Raw genomic sequence first — 19309 nt, 5'->3', positions numbered from 1 at the left:
GCAACACAGATTTTGATTTCTTTGGTTCTTGTACTTCAGTGTGCCACATTCTTTAATATGTTAATTTCTTATACACTAATACCCTAACTTCCAAATGCTGATTCATACAATGTTAATAGTGAGCTTTTCTGTTGTAAACTACTGTAAATGCATTCAGCCTTTTTGTGTAAACTCAAAAACATGTGAAAATTGAACTCTCATTTGCATTTATCTCCTTGCAGTTGAGCCAGTATACTGTATTATTCTGCTACAGTTTCATTAGATTTTAATGATGCTTTGCAGTTAATGAGGAAAACCTATGCTTTAATTACTGAAATTTCCTTCCATAGTTTCCGCATGTCCGGTTTTATAGATTATAAAAATGCAGTTAGAGCCATAATCTTCAGCTTGTGGTAAGCAGTGTTCTCTGGTCTGTAAGATAGTAATGGCTGCTTAGCTAGATAATTAATATGGCTGTAAAATCTGTGACTTAGGTTTTTAACAATTTTCCCTTGGTAAAGACTTGCCTAAGCTTAGGCATGGATCCAAAACCTATTTATAACAGTTGAAGGATTTCAGGAACTTCTGCATCTGGACATCAATAGTTGCATCTAATCGAACTTCCCAGAAAAGCCAGTGTTACAGAAGAACAGAGACAAGATAAACGTAAGAACTTGAGCACCGGTTTGAATATGTTGGTATTTTGTATCCTCTACAGCCTGCAAGTCTGCAAAAGCAACAGCACCAGCAGCCTTTAGTGCCTGCACTGAGCATCCCCAAGTCTGTACAAGTGTAGCAGTTTGCTTTTGACTGCAGAACATTAGTCAAATTGAGGATTTGTTTTAGGATAAGGGTAGAAAGAAGGTTGTTATGTAATAGGGCAGCTTTCCTATGTTTATCTCCACTCAGGACAGTGTTCTGAAGTGCTTCACCAAAACAAAGTAGAAAATATTGTAAATCCTAGCTGAGAAATTATGGGAACATTGATACAGTTCCAGAGACTAGTCACATAGAGTGGATCCTTCCTCTCACATTAGTTCCCTCATTAGCCCTTCAAGCCTGTTGTAAAACCCTCTGCATTTAAGTTGAATCCATCTGTATGATCCCTAGAGCAGCAAGGGGATGGGAACACACTATAGGGACCCCCAGGGTACACAGGCATAGAGTCAGGTTTATTTCCGTAGACACAGTGGGGCTTAGCAGTACTACACTGTACCTGCAGCTCAGCTGCTAAATCCAGACAGTGCTTCAATGTATTTTAGAAAAGGGGATTACTGCCCCAGGTCTTGACTAGCTTCTCTGCACTGCTTTGTCTGACAGCCTGTACACGACCTTAGGGCTCCTTCCAGTCTGGATTTCAAAGCTGCAGTAATGAGATTCTGACCAGTCTGTTGTCTGGATATTTTTGCATCAAATGATTTCCCATTCTCCTTAATTTTTACGAACCTTTCAATAAGCTTCGTATTATGCTGCAAAACATGTGTGCTCATGACACATGGTAATTAGTGAGGAATTTCTAAACTTTTCAGCTTCCATCAGACAGCTCAGACAGTTTCCACCATCAATGGATGTTTTTCAACCTAACATACATTATTACATCCTAAATTGTTCCAAATATATCTGCATTGTCACAATGGAAGGTGTTTTGCAACATCGTTTGCCACAAATTTATAATACATTTCATTCAGTCACTCAGCATGTTGAAATGGCTTTGTTTTGAAATCCAAATTCAAAGGACAAGAAGATTAACATACGCAAGAATGAAATTTCTTGTACGAGTGTTACAGTAGGTTCCTATGGTGATGAACCATCCTAGCAATTTGAAGGACTAAAAATAGATACATGTATATGTTTCTTTGATAACTAAAGATTTTAAATTCATATGCTTGAAATTAAAATATAGTTCATAGCTTAATTGGAATTACTACCATTTAACATGTGTAGATTTCTTGCGTCAGAACTCAAATATCTATCTTTGAATGACACTTTCAGTGTGTAGTCCCCAAAGATGACCTTGGCTAAAACCAGGAAGGATGAATCCTTTATCAGATATGCACTGAAGGCAAAGCAGAAGTTACACGTGGAGGAAGTTTAATGAGGATCTAGTCCTCGCTGCGTGTGAGAACAGGCTGTCCCAAGCAAAAGTTTTTTTTAAAGCCCCCGTTGGTTATCGTTATGGGGAAGAGGTCTTGTTCTCCCACACTGGAGCAATGGTGCCTTAAGCATAGGCTTCCCTGTTCCCCTTGGGAACAGCTCATCTTCAAATCCCATCTTCAAACCACAGCACTTCAGCGTGTCTCTGAGTGTTCACAAATAAGGAATTAACAATGACACTAAAAGCATTAGTGTATTTATTATTATTACTTAAGAGGAAGCAAGTGGCCTATGATCCATAATCTTAAATCACTTAAACATTAGAGCCCTCCTGTGACAGCTGGGATGATATATGTAGTACATGCACATGGACTCTATCTCCTGGAGTAACAGTGGCTCAGGCAAGATGGAATTTATTTTTATGTTTAATGCTACAGGTTTCAGGGTTATTCATCTAATAATGAGCTGAACTAAGTACATGAGAAAACTAAGATGCCTTTATATACTTAAACAATATTTATCATACAGCAGAATATGCTTTTTGAGAGTCAGTTATAAAAGGAACCAGTGTATTCTCTGCATATGGCCAGTTTTTAGCAGGAAAAAATTCTTCACAGTAATAATCTATGAAACACACACTGAATTCAAACCTCTTAAGTTTTTATTGAAATCTACTAGGCAGCAAATGAAAAATTTATAGGTATTAGCTCTTCTGTGAGAAATAGGTCATTATACATGAAAGCAGAACAACCATTAACTTACATGCAGATGTCTCAAGGTCTCATCTATTGATAATGTTCTGAAATGTCAGTAAAACCCAAAGATTTTCCCTTCTTGACCTCCATGCTGTTGTATGGCTTAGGATTTGCTCAGAAAGCAATTAAATAAATGTCTGTCATGTTTTAACAGTCAATTTGTTCGGAAAAGCCATAGGTTTAAATTAAAAAAAAAAAAAAAAAAAAAAAAAAAGGTTCTTTTTAGTTTGAACCTAAGCATCAATGTCGATTCAAATGAGAGCCAATTCCACATTGAAATGACTGAAATAGAAATCATGGGAAAATAACACAGTGTTAAAACTATTCATTGCTGGCCCACTAAGCTTTCATTCAGGAGGGATAGGTTTATGGTAAATAGATGCAGGTTGTAACTTTATTAAACATTTAATCTACAGAAGTACAGTGCAGTTTTGCTGTGTTTGCTGTTAATAGGATCTTCAAGAGCTGTAGTAAGAATTAGCATTACCCTGAGAAAAATAGTGGAATGAGGCTGCCATTCCTAGAGTGCCCCATCACATAGAGGTGTCTGTAAGTGCTGGCTGGATTTTCTCCTGGATGACCGGGGTAGAAGGCTTCCAAGCTTCATGGCCAAAGAGAACTTCTACAATATTAGGTGTGACAGCTACATACAATCCCCTGCTGAAGAGGGAAGGTAAAAACCATTTGGACAAGTATTTTTGTTTCGTTGTAGAGGCGGGGTTGTTGGTCGTTCCTTGCAGATCGGGACGAGGTGAACAAGAAGTCTCCCTTCACCTCACAGAGCTGAGCTAGGACCAGGTACAGTTGCAATCCACAATTCTTTGGAGAGCGGGCTGCAGGAGAGATGGTCAGGGTCTCACTGTCCTTCACACAGGTCCGAGTGCAGGGCCTGTGCACCAGTGGGGCTTTCTGTTTCACCTTAATGGATGGTATGGATCATTTACATTGAGCATGCACTGTGCAGAGCCAGGAAAGATTATCCACAATTATCTCTACCTCTTGGATGTGTTGAGTTTGGGTTGACAGAGATTAATCTATGAACCTCTCATACTTGAGGAAATACCAAGTCTATAAACCATGGCTGTAGAGCAGCTCATGAACTTTTTGCCTGGGAGAAGAAGTTCCTGCATGGATGGGTCTGGTGTTTTCCTAAGCACGGCCACCAAGGGGATGGAGCTGACAGAGGGGCTGTCAGTTCCAGAGACCACATCTTAAGGGAATGACCACATCTAAGGGACCTCCAGAGGTCCCTTCCAACCTCAACCATTCTGTGATTCTGTCTTCTTCTAATCTGTTTCCTTAATGCTTTCACTCTTGAATGATACCTTTACATAATGCTGCATGTTAAAAAAATTAAGCCACTGTCAGCAAAAGCATGAAATAAAACCCATTGATCAACTCCGTTCTTCCAAGGGTGACCTTTGTGCCAAAAGTTGTCAATCCAAACAATCTTGAAGATCTTGAGAGATGCTTTGATGCAAGCCATATTCTTTTTGATGTTTATTTTGCTTCCTGTTATCCAAAAAGCATAAGTGTAATGTTAAAGCCCTGTAGTCTGCTACCCTTCTCCCATCAGAAGGTCGTGTAACGATTGTGTTACAGCAAAACTGAACACAATAAATCCTTTAACTGTTCTGAAACTTACACAACCTGGGTTCTGCTACTGTGTTATCAATGGATGTTTTTAGTGTGCTTCTTGCTATATTTCTTAGTGCATTAGACAAACCAACAGGTACTGTTCTTAAAACACATTGTGCTGCTCTTCATCCTTCCACATTTTTTCAGACCTTAGCCAGACCTTTAGCCAGATTCCATCTGTGTTGACAGTATTGAATTTAACATGATCTAGAGCGGTTTCCAGGACTTTTTGAATGTCTTTAACTTTTTACTCAGTTAAAATGTGGTTAATTTTATTACTGTATTACTAAATCTAAGCATTTTGATCACTGGTTCAGGTCATGTATCCTTCCATTAATAAGAAAAGCAAGTGGAACTTTGCTTACTAGGGTTGATTTTCAGATCTGAGCAGTTAAATCCAAGTGACCTTGGATGTTAGGCAGTGCATTGAAAATGGAACACACCATTGCTGCTTAGATTCAATTCTTAGTGCCAAGATATTCAATGATGTATTAAAGATTACCCTAATGCATGCAGGGTTAATAACTGCTCAGTTGCATACATCACCTTTGATCTACTTCCAAAATTATTTGATTATTACAGGAAAATGTTCTGTGAAAATGTTATGTGATTTGCTCTCAGCTGCTTTCTTACCTTTGTCTCTTTGGCACCAGTCCAGTGCCAAATGTAACACTTTTATCCAGGTCTGCAAAAGAATTCAACACTCAAATGAGCCAAAACCTTCTAAAAATCTGAATAGTTTGCTCAGGTGCCTAGAAAATGGTGCTATCTTCTTCTTTTTTTTTTTTTTTTTTTTTTTTTTTTTTCTTTTTTTCTTAAAGATCTGATCTTGATTATAAGTGCTGAATATGTCTGACAACCCAGAATGGCCATTCTCCACAAAATAAAAAGAGATATCTGTGGACTATGTAGTAGGTTAGAAGTCAGAAGAGTTTATTATTGAAGTTGACGTTGTTAAATGTCTCCAATACTTGCTACTCTTACTCATTTAAGAAATGGTCCTTGTTATTCTTCTGCTAAGACTGCCTAAACTATTCATTTGAACATCAGTCAATATATCCCCTAGCTACAACCCTGAGAAAGTGAGAATTTTGTGTGCTGAAAGAGAATTGCAAATAGATATGATTCACTGGCCTCTGTCCTCTTTGTTAACAAGTCTTAACAGATTCTGTAATATTTGTTTAAGCCATCCCATAGTGTTTTCTAGCTGGGGAAGATTAAAAAAAAAAAATAAAAAAAACCTCAAACCCTTCCTAAAAGCTATTATGTGGCCACATTCTTAATCTGTACAGTTTTTGTTTCGATTCATTTTCTTTTCTTTGAGTTCTTCATAATCTCTGCTCCCCGTAGAGTTCTTTGAACTGTTCAAGGGGCTTATCTTAAACTGCCTGAGCATGCTGGGGAAATGGATGGGAGAGGGAAAAAATCAGATTGAACTTCCTTTGGAATTTTAACACCCCACCCCCTTCCAGATCTTAAGTAGAAAAGATAGTGAGACATTTTGTGCCAATTCCCTTGAGTCTTCCAGAGCTGGTTACTGCTTTTCCCCATCTCTTGCATCAACCACAAGCTTTTCACTCACCACCAGCATTATACATACTCCATAGGGGGCTCTGGAGATGGTGCTAGTGCTGAATCTCCTCACAGGGTGCCCTTGTGCTGGGTTTGTATCAACTGGGTGTAAGACAGGAGAGTGCTGGTGGCAGAGCTCAGCAATTGTTTTATGCTGACTTTGAGTAGGCTTAATTTTCTACACAGATAAGGGATGTAATAATTGTTATTCTGTGCTTTGCTTTCTCCGCTCTCAGCTTTATAACGGTTCAGATCTTTGTGGATACATGTGCACTGTTCACTTGTGGCATGGACCCTGACTCCTTTTCAGTTAGAAATGCAGCTTATGCAGGCAGAGAAGGTATTCCTCTGGGGAGGCTTCAGCTTTCTCCTCTAATTTTGCATCAAAACATAGCAGGTTCTATTCTTTTATGATGGTTGGGTGCATATGGGAAAGCTGACTGCAAAGTCTGTGGCTACAGATTTATTATGGAGCGATTTCTGTAGCAGCACAAGCATCTGGTCCCTGCAGGCAGCCTGCTCCAAGTCGTGTGCTCCAAAACCATCAGTTAGTAAAAGCATTGCAGTCAGCAACCTTCATATCCTTCCTTACTTATAAACTACAGCTTTCACTGAGAAAGGTCTTGAAGCCTCTAAGGAAATTTCCTCTTCAGAAACTTGTCTTGGTGGTTTCTTGGTATGCTGCTGAAAGAATACACAGACTTGAGCAAATGTCCCAGCTGAACTTTAACTCAGCTAACATAAATGCCAGAGGCATTTCCCTATTAGTGAAATGATCAATTGGGCATTACAGTTTATCTTATCCCTTAAACTGAATTTCTCTATATACCCCTGTGTTGCATTTGTATGACCATATAGACTCACATACAACCACGTTGATATTTGTGTCTTTTTAGCTGCATGCTGCCTTAAAAATGCTGAGATCTCAGTAAGCATTTCAAAAGAGGAATGTCTAATTCTTGTATTACCAATAAAGGATCATTTTCAGAAGAGTGTTTATCTGAAATTGAGGTGCTCATTTTATCATTTTCTGCTCTTAGGATCTTTGGAATGTTTATCATTAGCTTCCAAATGCTTCTCTGTGATCCTGTATTACATTATGTCTTGTATGGAAGCAAGAAAATTACTCCTAATCTGTGTCACCCACGATCCCTTTTTACAGTATCACTAATAGTCATATCAGAGAAGCTGATGGCATCTGTGAGTATTCTCCTGAATTCATGAATGTTGGTATTTGTAAACACAAAAAGTAGTGCTGCAAAGTCAGGTTGGAGCTCATGAAGTCCTGTCCTTGGAGCATACAGAAAACACATAACTTAATATTGAGATTGTCTTTCTTTGCCCTGCTTCCCTGCCTCCTGTGTATATCTACATTTGTCTTGATCAGTCAAAGCCCCTTTGCCAAGTCTTTCAATATTAAATATTTCTTTAGTTGTCATCCATTTCATTCTCACATCTCGGTACTAACAGAGTAGCAGACAATAAAACTGAAATAAAGACTATTCATCTGTGGATAACTCTTGGGTCATTCCTCATTTACTGTTGTACTTGTTGATGAGTGATATCTCCATATATCTCCATACAGTAATAAGTCATTAGGAGAATCACTTCATCATCACGTCAGTGAATTCCTGAAGTATGCTAAGACTGTTTTTTTCTGTGCAAAGGGTTATTTTTCCTGACTCGTCCTATTACAAGATGTGATGATGGATATGTTTGTTGTAGCTACAAAAAGAGTAATGCTTTGAGTGCTCACTTCTAGTTCCCTGTACTTACTTCTGTATTTGTGAGGAAACAATATTCTACTTCGCATCCAAGTGGCTTTTATTCCTCAGGGACACAGTTAATTTACACTTAAAAAAACAAAGGGTCCTGGAACATGTCTGGACTTTACAGTAACATCCTCCACAGCAGTTAATCAATTTTGGATGCATTTAAGAAAATTTTCAACTATCATTCCTGCGATCTGGAGGCTTAAAAGACAGAATTTGGAAATCAAATACACATATTTTTTCCTAAGAGCAATGTTTGAAAATTCACAGCCCGTGGCCTTGTTAAGTCAAAAGCAGTTACATTAATGAAAACATTCCTGAAAATGATTTAGGCCCAACAGTAGATAAAAATGTTAAAAATCATCCATCATTATGCCAAAGAAAGCACAATTTTTCATGCAATTATTATTAAGAAGAAAGGTGGCATTTTTCTATTTTAAAACAAAGATAAACTTTCTGTTTGATTCAGAAGTATCCAAAATATTTGTTTTAACTGAAAAAACTAAGGTGCCACCATATTTCTCATGGTAAATGGAATGACTCAGGTAAGTATAAGCTTGTAAAACTGACATTTGCCCCTAATAATATTACGGAAAAGATGATAAGGGATATGGTCACCAGTGACTCAGACAAGACATTATTACTAACGCAAATAATAGTTTATGGAGAATATGTCTTGTCAGATGTATTTATTACTAATTTTTATGATAAAACAGATGTAGGCAGGGTATTTGAACTTGTTCTTTACACCATTTGGTTACAGAAAAAGCATTAAGCAAAATTAACCTAGTCTCTATCAAAGCAAATGCAAACTAATTAGCTGTTAGATCTTTGAAGGCTGTTTTAAGTCAGAAAACCTCATGCTATGGAGAAGTTTCCAAAGAGATACTGTGCTTCACAGTGTTAGACAGAGGAAGCATCGTCTCTCTTCTTTATTCAATATAAGGTTTTGAGATAACTTGGCCGTATTCTATAAACAACAATGTGGAAAAGATTTCTGGTGTTTGCAAGCCTTTTATCAGGACACAATGATATGGTCCTCAGGCTGTTAGATGAAAAAAAAAATCAGTTCAGAAATAGCACGTTTGAAAAGAGAGGGTAGCTCTCCATTGGAACAACTAACCTATATAATTTGAAGGCATTAAATCAAGGCTTTCTAGGCTATAATTTTACCAGGTATTCTGGGATTGATATGAAAAATCTGATTTGACCCATAATGCAAGAGCTTAGTACAGATAGTTGCAGTAACCCCTTCTAGCCTGGGAATCTGCGCGTCTATGTGCAAACAGGTACTTGGGCTGTCATAGAGCAGAGGATCGGGGAATGAACTTCTCTTTTAGCCTTTTACATTCAATATGTGCTTGACAGTGAAACAACTTTGATCTATGGAGATAAGAAAGACTAAAGGTTATTAATTAAACTAGAAATTGTTTATTATTTTCTCATTCTATGCTTTCAGATCTTTTAGTAATACATTACCATAATATGTTTTATACCTCTTCTGCATTAAACAGAAATGAAAGTCATGGCTTTACTTCTGGGTTAATATAACCATTTGCCTCAAAGCTTATTCAGGGTTTCAAGAGTCTCCCTCTACGTGCTAATATTCAGTGGTAGCCAGTGCCTTGACCCAATGTCCCTTTCTTCCACACTGTCTGCAAAGCAAGCTGCCAGATTAATTCCATACAGTGAGAAATTAATCAGTATGATTGATCTGCATTCTTCTTTACGTGAATCTTCCAGAGTGCTCTTCATCTTATTCCTTTTTCCATTATTTATCTTAGCAAAACTTTACAGGGTTTTATACGTTTCTCAGTGAAATGAGCTACTATACAGCGAGGGACATGCGTTCTAGGATTATAAGGACACTACGGTGTTTAGGTTGGTGTGCAAATATTAAACGCTCATTTTATATGTCTAATAAGATCCACAGGTTTTCACTTTCTTTCTTCAGGTGTATTTGCGTTACTGTTTTAATAGGGAAAGCTATTTAAGGTAAGAATTAAAGGCCTTATTTAATTGATCTGTGGTAAAGACATATTCACCTTCACAGGGCAGTTTTCACTCACCTTTACTTTGCGTTTCGTACGGTTTCCTAGTACTTTCTTTTTACTCTAATCTCAAGCTCTTTGGATTTTCTAGTCTGTAAGCCCTCCAGGGCAGGTTACTTATTGTTTGTCTGTACAGTGCTGAAGCTAAACCCTAGGTGTGTTCGGATACGCGTTGGTAAGTGGTCACCTACATCAACGCTTCTGAAGACTAGGTTTCCAGATGGGACTAAATCTGGTGGTTTTGATTGTGAGCAGTCTGCCTTTGCATGTCTTCAAGCTTCTTCAGCTCTGAGTGTCCATCCTGTGCTCCTGCAGGGACCGAGCATAGCAGTGGGCGGATGGTCTGGGCACCGAGTCTGGAGGGATACCCACAAACGGGACGCGGTAGTGCCAGCTACAATTCTGGAATGCAAGTGTGAAAGAGTAGCAGAATAGTCCCTCTCTTCTGCATCACCCTTTCACCTGTTCTCAAAATGATAGATGGGTAGAAAAATAATACTACCCCATTTCAAGATAAAACTCCCACCAGAACCTTGAGATGCACCCAGGCGAAACCACCCATTCACTTATTTCATAAGAGCGCGCACTGCCGCAGTGTCACGTTCCTAGCTGATTATTTTTCGTCTTTCTTTCCTTCAGGTTCTCTCAATTTGCCCAAAGGACATGAGAGCAGATATTTGTGTGCACCTAAACCGGAAAGTTTTTAATGAGCACCCTGCCTTCCGGCTGGCCAGCGACGGCTGCCTGCGAGCTCTGGCTGTGGAGTTTCAGACGATCCATTGTGCCCCGGGGGACCTCATCTATCATGCTGGGGAAAGCGTTGATGCGCTTTGCTTTGTGGTCTCAGGATCCCTAGAAGTCATCCAGGACGACGAGGTGGTGGCTATTTTAGGTACTGTGATCTCTGTTGAAATGGTGGTGCTTGGGATATATTTGCCTTCTGCGGAGGTTTGAATATTAACTAGTCTTGCTTAATATCAGATGGGACTACAAGAGGCTAGTGGTTGTCATAAGATGAGGATGTCACCTCTCCAGAGATATCACTCTAGGAGCAAACCCTTCATCTTTTATTCCATTGAGAATGCTCTTTCTGCCTAGTATGGTTCACTGGTTATGGTTCCATTGTCCCTGAGCAGAAGAAAATGTGAGCTTGACATCTTTTAAATAGTCTGCTAGAAGAAATGCCCATTGTTTTATATCTGTCTCTCAGGAGGATTTCAACATTAACCTTTGCTCTGAGTTTTTTGTCTGTATTCTATCCCAGAATACCTGCAAACAGTGTCTTCAAGGAAGCAAAACTGTTGCTTTTGGTGAAGTTTCTCTACAGAAAATAAATGGTTCAATCTGAGTACGTGAAGTGATACACCATTTATTCCAGCCTGAGTCATAAGAAATCTGAGTACTGGGGGAGATCCAGGTTGATCCCATCACCACCCTGCTGTTGTGTCTGGTTTGCCAGCAGTAGGTGGGAAGGAGCTTCATGCAGACCCCTCACCAACTTGTGTGGGTTTGGGAATTGTGTAGCAGATGGTGGGACTGAGTGGTCGGTACTAGTGCTGAAGCAGGAAGCATCCTCAAAAGTGAGACAATATAAATGAAAAATGGGTGGCTCTCCTTGAAAATCATTCAGAACCCATCATGCCTGTTTATAATAGACCTGTCAATTGTAGAATTCTTCTCTGGTTTCACAGGTATTTGCCTTCTCTTAAACTGGAGGTGAGGCTCTGAAGGCAGACATGGGTTCTGGCCCTGTCCTAGATGGCCATTCATGTCACTGAACCTCTGTACTACGTTCCTGTAAGGGCAAGTCCAGGGGGCTCCCTGGGCCCCTCTTGTGCCTCATGAGGACGATTGTTGAGAAATGAGGGTCATGACTGCACTTGGGAATTGTGCCAGCATGCAGGAACAGGGCAGATATGGGGAGTCACTACTGGTTGTGCTTCGGTGCTTCGACTCCTTCCCAGCTGGAAGTGAGAGGGAGGAGAAATTAGGACAAGCGTGTAGCTGAAGGAGACACCTGACGTGTTGCTTTACAGTCTGTACATGTACACTGCCCTGGGGAGGGACTGGATGCCTGTCCAGGTGTGTATGGGACTGCTGGGGGAGGCTTTCTGAGGGCATAACTCAAGTGCTCCCAGCTGGAGTGTGTGTACTTGGGCTATGCACATCTTTCAAGCTACCTCTTGCAGCTCTTTCAAGCTACCTTCTGCAGCTTTTGGTACTCTGGAATACATTAAGGTTTTTAACAAAGGAGATTTAATGTAAGAATGAATCTGTTTTCATATTCAGATGAGAAACCATTGCGGTGAAAGCTCCTAAATCTGTAATTTCCATAGCAAAATCCTCCTTGTACTTCAGCTCACTGGGCCATTTTGTTTTTACTATTAATCTCAGTGACTAAAGGATATCTTATGTTTGCTTACAGCTATTTAAAAATAAGAAAAGCTTTAAAAATAGCAGCATTTAACCAAATAAATGTTTTTCAGGGTACTACAAGGAAAAAAACAATAAATATGTAATTCACTAAACTGCAAAACATCACTAAGTGGATTACATGCTTAACTTTATTGTATTTACTAATGAATATTGTATTTGGAATAACAGTGAGAACTTTTTGTTTCTAACTTGTATATACTGTAAACCCAGTACCTACGTGTATGTTATTCTCCATTTGGCTAGAGAGACCTTTAACCATATCTAGTTAAAATGAATTACCAGAAGTGACTTTGATTCTGCCGTGGCTGTTGACAGGCGATTCAGGGGCTAGGAAGGATGTTCACTGTGTATTACAGGGACTGGCAGAATGTGTAAAGCTGACTTGGAGTGAGATAAACTGCTTCTTTTAGTCATAGGCACACTGAGGAGTTTTCTCATGTTCTGACAGGTTATTTAACAGAATAGTGAACTGAGTAATTATGAGATGTCGTATCCTAAAAATTCACTTGTGGAAGGAAATCTCTGTTGGATTTGGTTGTTGCAGAGACATTTATAGTGACAGGTATTGCCCCTGAAATACCAACTGCATATCAGGTGGTGGAGAGCATCATTTTCATCAACCTGTTCTGCCATAATAAGTTCAAGCACAAGGAAAATGATTCAGCATAAGGTGGAGACCAGGTTTAAAAACTTCTTCCAGACGTGAAAACCCATATATACTACTTTAAATACTTCAAACATCTGCCCTCACACTGTTTTTCCTAGGAAAATTTGACTTACAGGGCCAGTCTGTCCATCCTCCCCTCCCCCAGCTGTAATCTGGAGTGGAAATGGGATAAGCATCATTTGGAACTGGTCCTCATTAACTGCTGCTGTGGGAGCAGGAGGATAGCAGGATACACTGTCTGCCAGCCTTAGCTCCTTGCAGAGTTATCTGTTTCCTAAGCTTGGTATTTTGCAGTTAATATTTTAATAGTGTTTTTCATCCAAGTGTAGTGTTATTTGCATTGCAGAGAGAGAAAGAAGGATTTTTATTTTTTTTTTTCCAAGTGGAGAATTGTTGACAAAAAAAGCAGGAAGGGACACCAAAATGGGTTAAGAGAATGCATCTTCCTTGCATTCATGCTTGTCCAAAGGGCAGGGCTTCATCCTCCCTCAGGTCCCAGTGTGAAGTGCTCTGTGGTGTTGCGGCTCTTTCTGTCTCTGTCTTCCCTAACCACATCTCTCTCCCTTGCAGCCAGAGCAGGTTGGTGTGGCCAGCCTCCCTGTCTGATGAAATAGTGTGTCAGGAGCTTGGACATCCCACTCAGCTGCTCTCCATGGGCTACACTGGGGAGAAAAAACAAGTTTTTGCATAGCAGCAGTTTTTGCTGGCACAAAGACTCCAGCCTTGGCTTTTCTTGTGCTTGAAAACAGGTGAAACCCAGTGACTGACAGGGCAACTCGCCACGCCATGACGTTTTTGTTCTCCCCTGGTTTGGTTTTGTTCTCATTTGTGTGTTATTAAATGCACATCTGCTGCAGTAATCAGCATTACAGAAATTGGTACAGTAAGAGAATGAATCGAATTGAGCCCAGAGAGCTGCAGTTTATAGGACTCATTAATGAAGGTACCCAGCTGCCCCGTTATGTTCCCCTCATTAGGTGTCTTCATTTCTCGGGGACAACCTTCCCCCTTTCGCAGGTGCCAACTCTAGCAGAGCATGCAGTGCACTCAGAGTTGGTGTGAAGGGAAAAACAAGCTCTGGCCATTTTAATGTAGCTCATATGCAGTTGCCAGGATAATGGGGAAGGGCAAACTGTCTTCTCTCTAATTATCAAAACTTTCTTCAGGAGGGAGGTGACCCTCAGAAGGCACATCAGTAATTTTCCACCACCTCAAGCAGGAGTAAACACTCTGCCACTGCTCTGCATGGGGAGGCACTATCAGTGCAGATGTCTTAGGAAACACTGGGGACATGAAATCCTCGGGGGTAACACAAGGAGTCATCCGCTAGCAGAGGACACCTACCGACTCACCCTGCCACAATTAGCTCGAATTTTGCTCCTGGCGAGGAGTTTTGTGTGAGGGGCGATGCTGACCCAGTGTCTGGGGAAGCTGCTTTGCAGCTCTTGCAATTAGCACAGCTGACCACGGGAGTTGTACAGTAACTTAAACCAGGCAGATTGATTAGCAAGGCTGAGCAAAGTCTTTTTGCCAGCAGAAAACGAATGACTCGCTGTGTTCAAATGTTGATTGTAGGAATTGATCAAAAATATTGCTCAAACTGTGTAGCGATAAAAATATATTGAGCAGTGAATTCCTAGTGGGGGGCTGCTGCTGAACGAATTCAATTTTGATAGTCAAGCCAGGCTGAATATAGATTTAATAGCTTGTGTTTCAGCCACACTTAGGGTCTTGATCCCATATGTATTCAATTAAGTTGTTCTTCGTCTTTATGTGTTGCACGTTAATTCTCAGCATGTTCTGCATATAGTCCCAGTGCAATGGTGTTGTTTATTGGATTTATTGTTCTTAGGCAAGCCAGAGTTTCACTTATTAATGGTCTGCTTCATGAGTTTGTTTCTAAAGACTTGGGCTGTGAAGAGAGCATTACACTGTGACAGAGGAGTTAAGGAAAGCGGGAGCACAAGTGGCGTGTCTTCTCTAATTTGGTAATTCAAATGAAAATAAGGATGAGTCTCTTTCTACTCCTAAATTTTACATGTGTTTGGAGGTCAAAAGTTTAAGTCTCCTACCAAATCACACAGGGAAAAGTTCTTTATGAGCTGAGCAAAAAGCAGCTCCTGTTTAGGTGAGCAGAATCCCAGGCTCCATTGCTCTCATCCATGGGTATTTGTAATTTGGTATTTGGGATCCATTCCTCAACACTTTGAATTCCCATGGTGGTACCCATGTGGACGTGTGCTTTGTGCAGGGTACGACTGACCATGTGTGGTGCACTGCGTGATGTGAAAAACTGGCAGTCCAATTCCATCTCATAGTGATAGTACCTCATTCCTTGATTTTAATTAACGTAATTGCAGCTTGGGTCACTTCTCAAGCAGAAGAAAGGTGGCAGAATATGACTTCACATAAAATCAGCTTGATATTGTATAGTGAACTTTTTTTGTTTGTTTTTCATGTGAAGTAAACCAAGGCAAAGTAGCTGTGAGAGTTTCCCCAGCTTAGTAGCATGTACCTGGCAGGAATTTGCAGAACAGCCCGGGTCCTGTTACATCTGTAGGAAAAGTCCCCTTTGTTGCAGTGAGTTAAAGCTCCAAATTAACTTGCAGGGAAATGATTCGTAAAGGAAAGCTCTTTTTTCAGTTAACAGGACTGCAATAATTAAGGTGATGTAGGCTGTTTTTGAAGTGCTGCATCTCAAAGTATTTTCCAAAATACTCAGAGTACTGATCAGATACCCAGTGACATGCAGCTTTGCAATGTGCAGTACCCCTAAACATGTTCTTGGAATGTGTCCTGTCTTACAGGTTGGAGTTAACGTGCATAGCACCATGTAAAATTTAGTCCTACTGATGTGTGTTCAAAGGTGTTTTTAGCTCTTACTGACAGAATTAAAGGGAATGTTCATTTTTTCACATTATTTTGTAAGTTTAAAATATTTCTGTCTCTATCTGCACCATGGTTAGCTATAATAAGAAGCATCAATCTTAATTTAGTGCCAGCTGGTGTGTTATAGATGTGATCTGCAGCCTCCAATGTCAGAAACATTCCTTCCACTGAATTGAAATGGTTTTGAATTAGACCTGCATGCTTCACTGCCAAACCCAGGAGCTCAAAAGTGTTGGCAGTGCAAGAAAAGAAAAAATATTTTAAAATAATGTGATATATTTCTTTCAAATCAGGCTAACAGTTTGAGGCAATCTGATTTGCCTTACGAATGTTGAAGATGGTGGGTATGGTCATGCTTTCATATTTATTCCCTTGGTCGGGAAGAATGGATACTTCTTTTTGTATCAAATCAAAACTGAGGTTTCCAATCATGAGGAGCTGGGGCTTCTAGAAAAATATGAAGTACTAGGAGACTTGTGCTTCAAGTGTGAGAGATGGGCACCGTTAAGCTTTCACTAACAGGAGAATATCTCTACAGATCTTTCCCTCTTCTTGCAGCAGTCCTGAGTGCTGGAAGAAAGGTAAATTTATTTCCAGTTTTTAGGTGCAGATGGGGAAGGTTGCACTGTATTTAATAATGCAAAGTGCTTTTGCAAGCATGGACTTGAATCTCTGGCACAGTCTCTTGTTATTGTTTATTTGCTGGCTATTTTGATAGTCTTTCAGATACTAAAAATGCTGTTTTCTCTGCTCATTCTACCCCTTCACATGTTACTGTACTGTCAGGCTGGATGTCTGACAGGTGTTAAGTGGTTTTCAAGGGAGTTCTGGCTCCTTGGGATGCCCTAGGGAAGGCTGAAGTTTTGGCTAAAACCTCCACAGAAGCAAGGAGCTCTCTCTCTTGGTCTGGTAGGTTGTGCTAACAGGCAACAGTGATGTCCCAGAGGGCAGGAGACAGCTGGTGAGCTTGCATCACTCCAGACCCCTTCATTGGGCACAGGTAGCTGGATCAGCTAAATCCACAACTCCAGCCAGCCCAGTACCCTGTCTGCAAAACTGGGCAATAGCAGATGTGCAGGAGAAAGTAGGAAGATGAAGCAACCAGTGTTCTCCAACCGTCCATTAGATTGTGCTTCAAGATGTCCCTCACTCAAAGGGAAATTCTTGTGTTTAGTAGCCACAGCTGGGTTTTACTGCACGAATCCATGCTGTTATTTTGTAAACGTCTGCAACCCTGATGTCCTGTGGCAAGGAGTTGCAGAGCTGGCCTATTTGCCAAACCAATACAGAGCTGTAGGCTGCTGTGAGTAACCGGAGCAGGTTCCCTCCTTGCTCATTAGAGATCTACATCAGCCCAAGATTCATCTGCCTGGCAGCCAGAGCTTTCACTGCAGATGTATACGCACAAATGTATGTGTATGAATTCTTGTACCAGTAGCAATGTAATTATGGCTACAGGAACTTGATATTTGGTTCCTGACCTCCACGTCTGTGCATCCTTCATGGCTATTTGTACCTGGGCAAATTAGGTGAACATTTTCTGTGTGTAATACAGTTTTACTGATTCTGCAACAAAATTGTTTTGTACTGCCTCTGTCTTTCCTGAGCAACTGAAGATTTAAGCGTATCCTGATGGAAAGCCTACATTATTCATTGTGTCTGGCTTTTGCTAGTGTGACTGATGGGTCCTGGGAGATGTTTTAAAATGGGAGGTAGGTTAGCTGGCCTATTTGCTAAGACTGCACAGAATATATTTTCCAAATTCGCTCCCATCCACAAGAGCTATCACCTTAAGAAGAAGCCTGGGCCCCTTTTATATGTTTTTCTTCCTAGTAGTGTTTTCCACCTGGAATTCATTCTCTCGTTGCCTGCCCAAACCTTCTCCAAAAGCCCTCTCAAATTATCATGTCTACTAGGATATTTTTTAGCTGTTTCTTTCCCTATCTGGAGAAAGATACATATATACATGTTTCTTTTCATAGATAAATATAGGTTCTTCAGGGGTTCTGTTTTACAAGGGTGTTTCCTCCCTGTGAATCCAAGGACTTTTTCATTCCCATTTTGAGCCCCTGGGGAGTTTCGTAAGTCCCTCAAGATTTTTTTCTGCCTGAGAGGTCCAACCATGAGCTGCAGTTTCACAAATTGGCAACTCAGTCCATGGTGCAAGGCTGTGTAGAACATCAGCCCCCTCCCCCCGACTTCTGTGTGGGAGTTATCCAGAATAAAAAAATCAGAATAATATATAGAAACATAATTATATATTATATAATTACATGCTGTATAATTCTCTCTAAATATATACATACGTACATGCATATGTATGTTTTTATGTACAGGCATATATGCATTAGACAAGTGAAAATTTTAGTCTGTCTTTAGGGTGATACCAGTAGAGCTATTTCAGCAAAAATTAAGTTCATCATCAACACCCTGCACACATCTTCCTGGTTTCTGTGTTTTTTTTGGATCCTTCCGTCCAGGCTTCTGTCACCTTTAAGCCAGCAACATCTACACCCTGACTCTCATTGCCTTTCCTCTGTGTAATTCTTTACACCAAGTGCAAAGCGTACACAAAAGGCTCCCACTTTAACTTTGCAGCACTCCCTGTTTTAGCAATGCTTCAGGCACTGCAAGAGCAATGGCACAAGGGGACTTCCTAGAGCTTTGCTTCAGTTCAGGAGGAGTATTGGGACTGCTCAGGACTTGGGGCAGTGCAAATTTGGGAGGTAATATGCTGGGTCTTGAAAAATCTCAAGAGAGAGACTTTGAGAAGGCTGTGGGATGCATCAGTCCCAAGTGTCTCTGCATCAGCAGCCCAACCCCAGGCTGTCCCCGGAGGTGTGTGCGCATTGTGCTGGCATGCCTCCGAGTGGCTGGGGTTTAAGTCATGCCAGGTACATTTTTTATTATAATTTTAAGATTTTTTTTTTTCCAGTTAGTTGCACTGTGTTAAATAAAACTTGAATGAATAATTACTGCTCTCCACACAGTGAGCTACAGCTCATCCGGACGAAGTATAGTACATTAATCTCTGTATTTATGAGGAAACGTGCATTGTTTTGGAGAATCTGGTTGGTTTTGTTTTCATTCAGGACGTTCCTTAGCACATTTATAGCAGGCAAATGAGACTTGGAAGTGTGTGGGGAAACATCAAATTCAGAAAGCCTCGAGTGCTTCCAAGATTTTATACTCACTGAAGAGAATAAACTGCAACATAAAGGGAGCTTATGGGCCTCTTATAGTCACCTCCTGTGAATCAATGAGCATTGGCAGCAGACAAAATACCAGCTTTACCTTTTAAGTCGTCTCTTCAGGTAACTGTTTCACCACTCAAGTCCACTGAGTGATGACCCATGAAAGAGCAAAGAGGTTCAGTTTATCTCAACTCAGATTCTTTTAGAGAAACCCAGTATCATTCCTGCCTCACTGAACTGCGGAAGATGAGGAGATTTCAGT

At 40.4% G+C, this 19309-nt stretch overlaps 1 protein-coding gene across 1 annotated transcript in view; it reads left to right on the top strand.

Annotated features, from left to right (window-relative positions):
• Positions 1-19309, top strand: part of KCNH5 (potassium voltage-gated channel subfamily H member 5) — a 153210-nt gene that overhangs the window by 104760 nt on the left and 29141 nt on the right. Inside the window, exon 9 of the mRNA XM_032189293.1 lies at positions 10501-10753. Coding sequence (XP_032045184.1) covers positions 10501-10753 — 253 coding nt within the window. The remainder of the gene's footprint in view (positions 1-10500; positions 10754-19309) is intronic.

The sequence above is a fragment of the Aythya fuligula genome, chromosome 5, assembly GCF_009819795.1.
Source record: "Aythya fuligula isolate bAytFul2 chromosome 5, bAytFul2.pri, whole genome shotgun sequence".
Taxonomy (NCBI): Eukaryota; Metazoa; Chordata; class Aves; order Anseriformes; family Anatidae; genus Aythya; species Aythya fuligula.
Note: the sequence above shows the minus strand (reverse complement) of the source record. Positions and strands in the feature narration are given on the sequence as shown.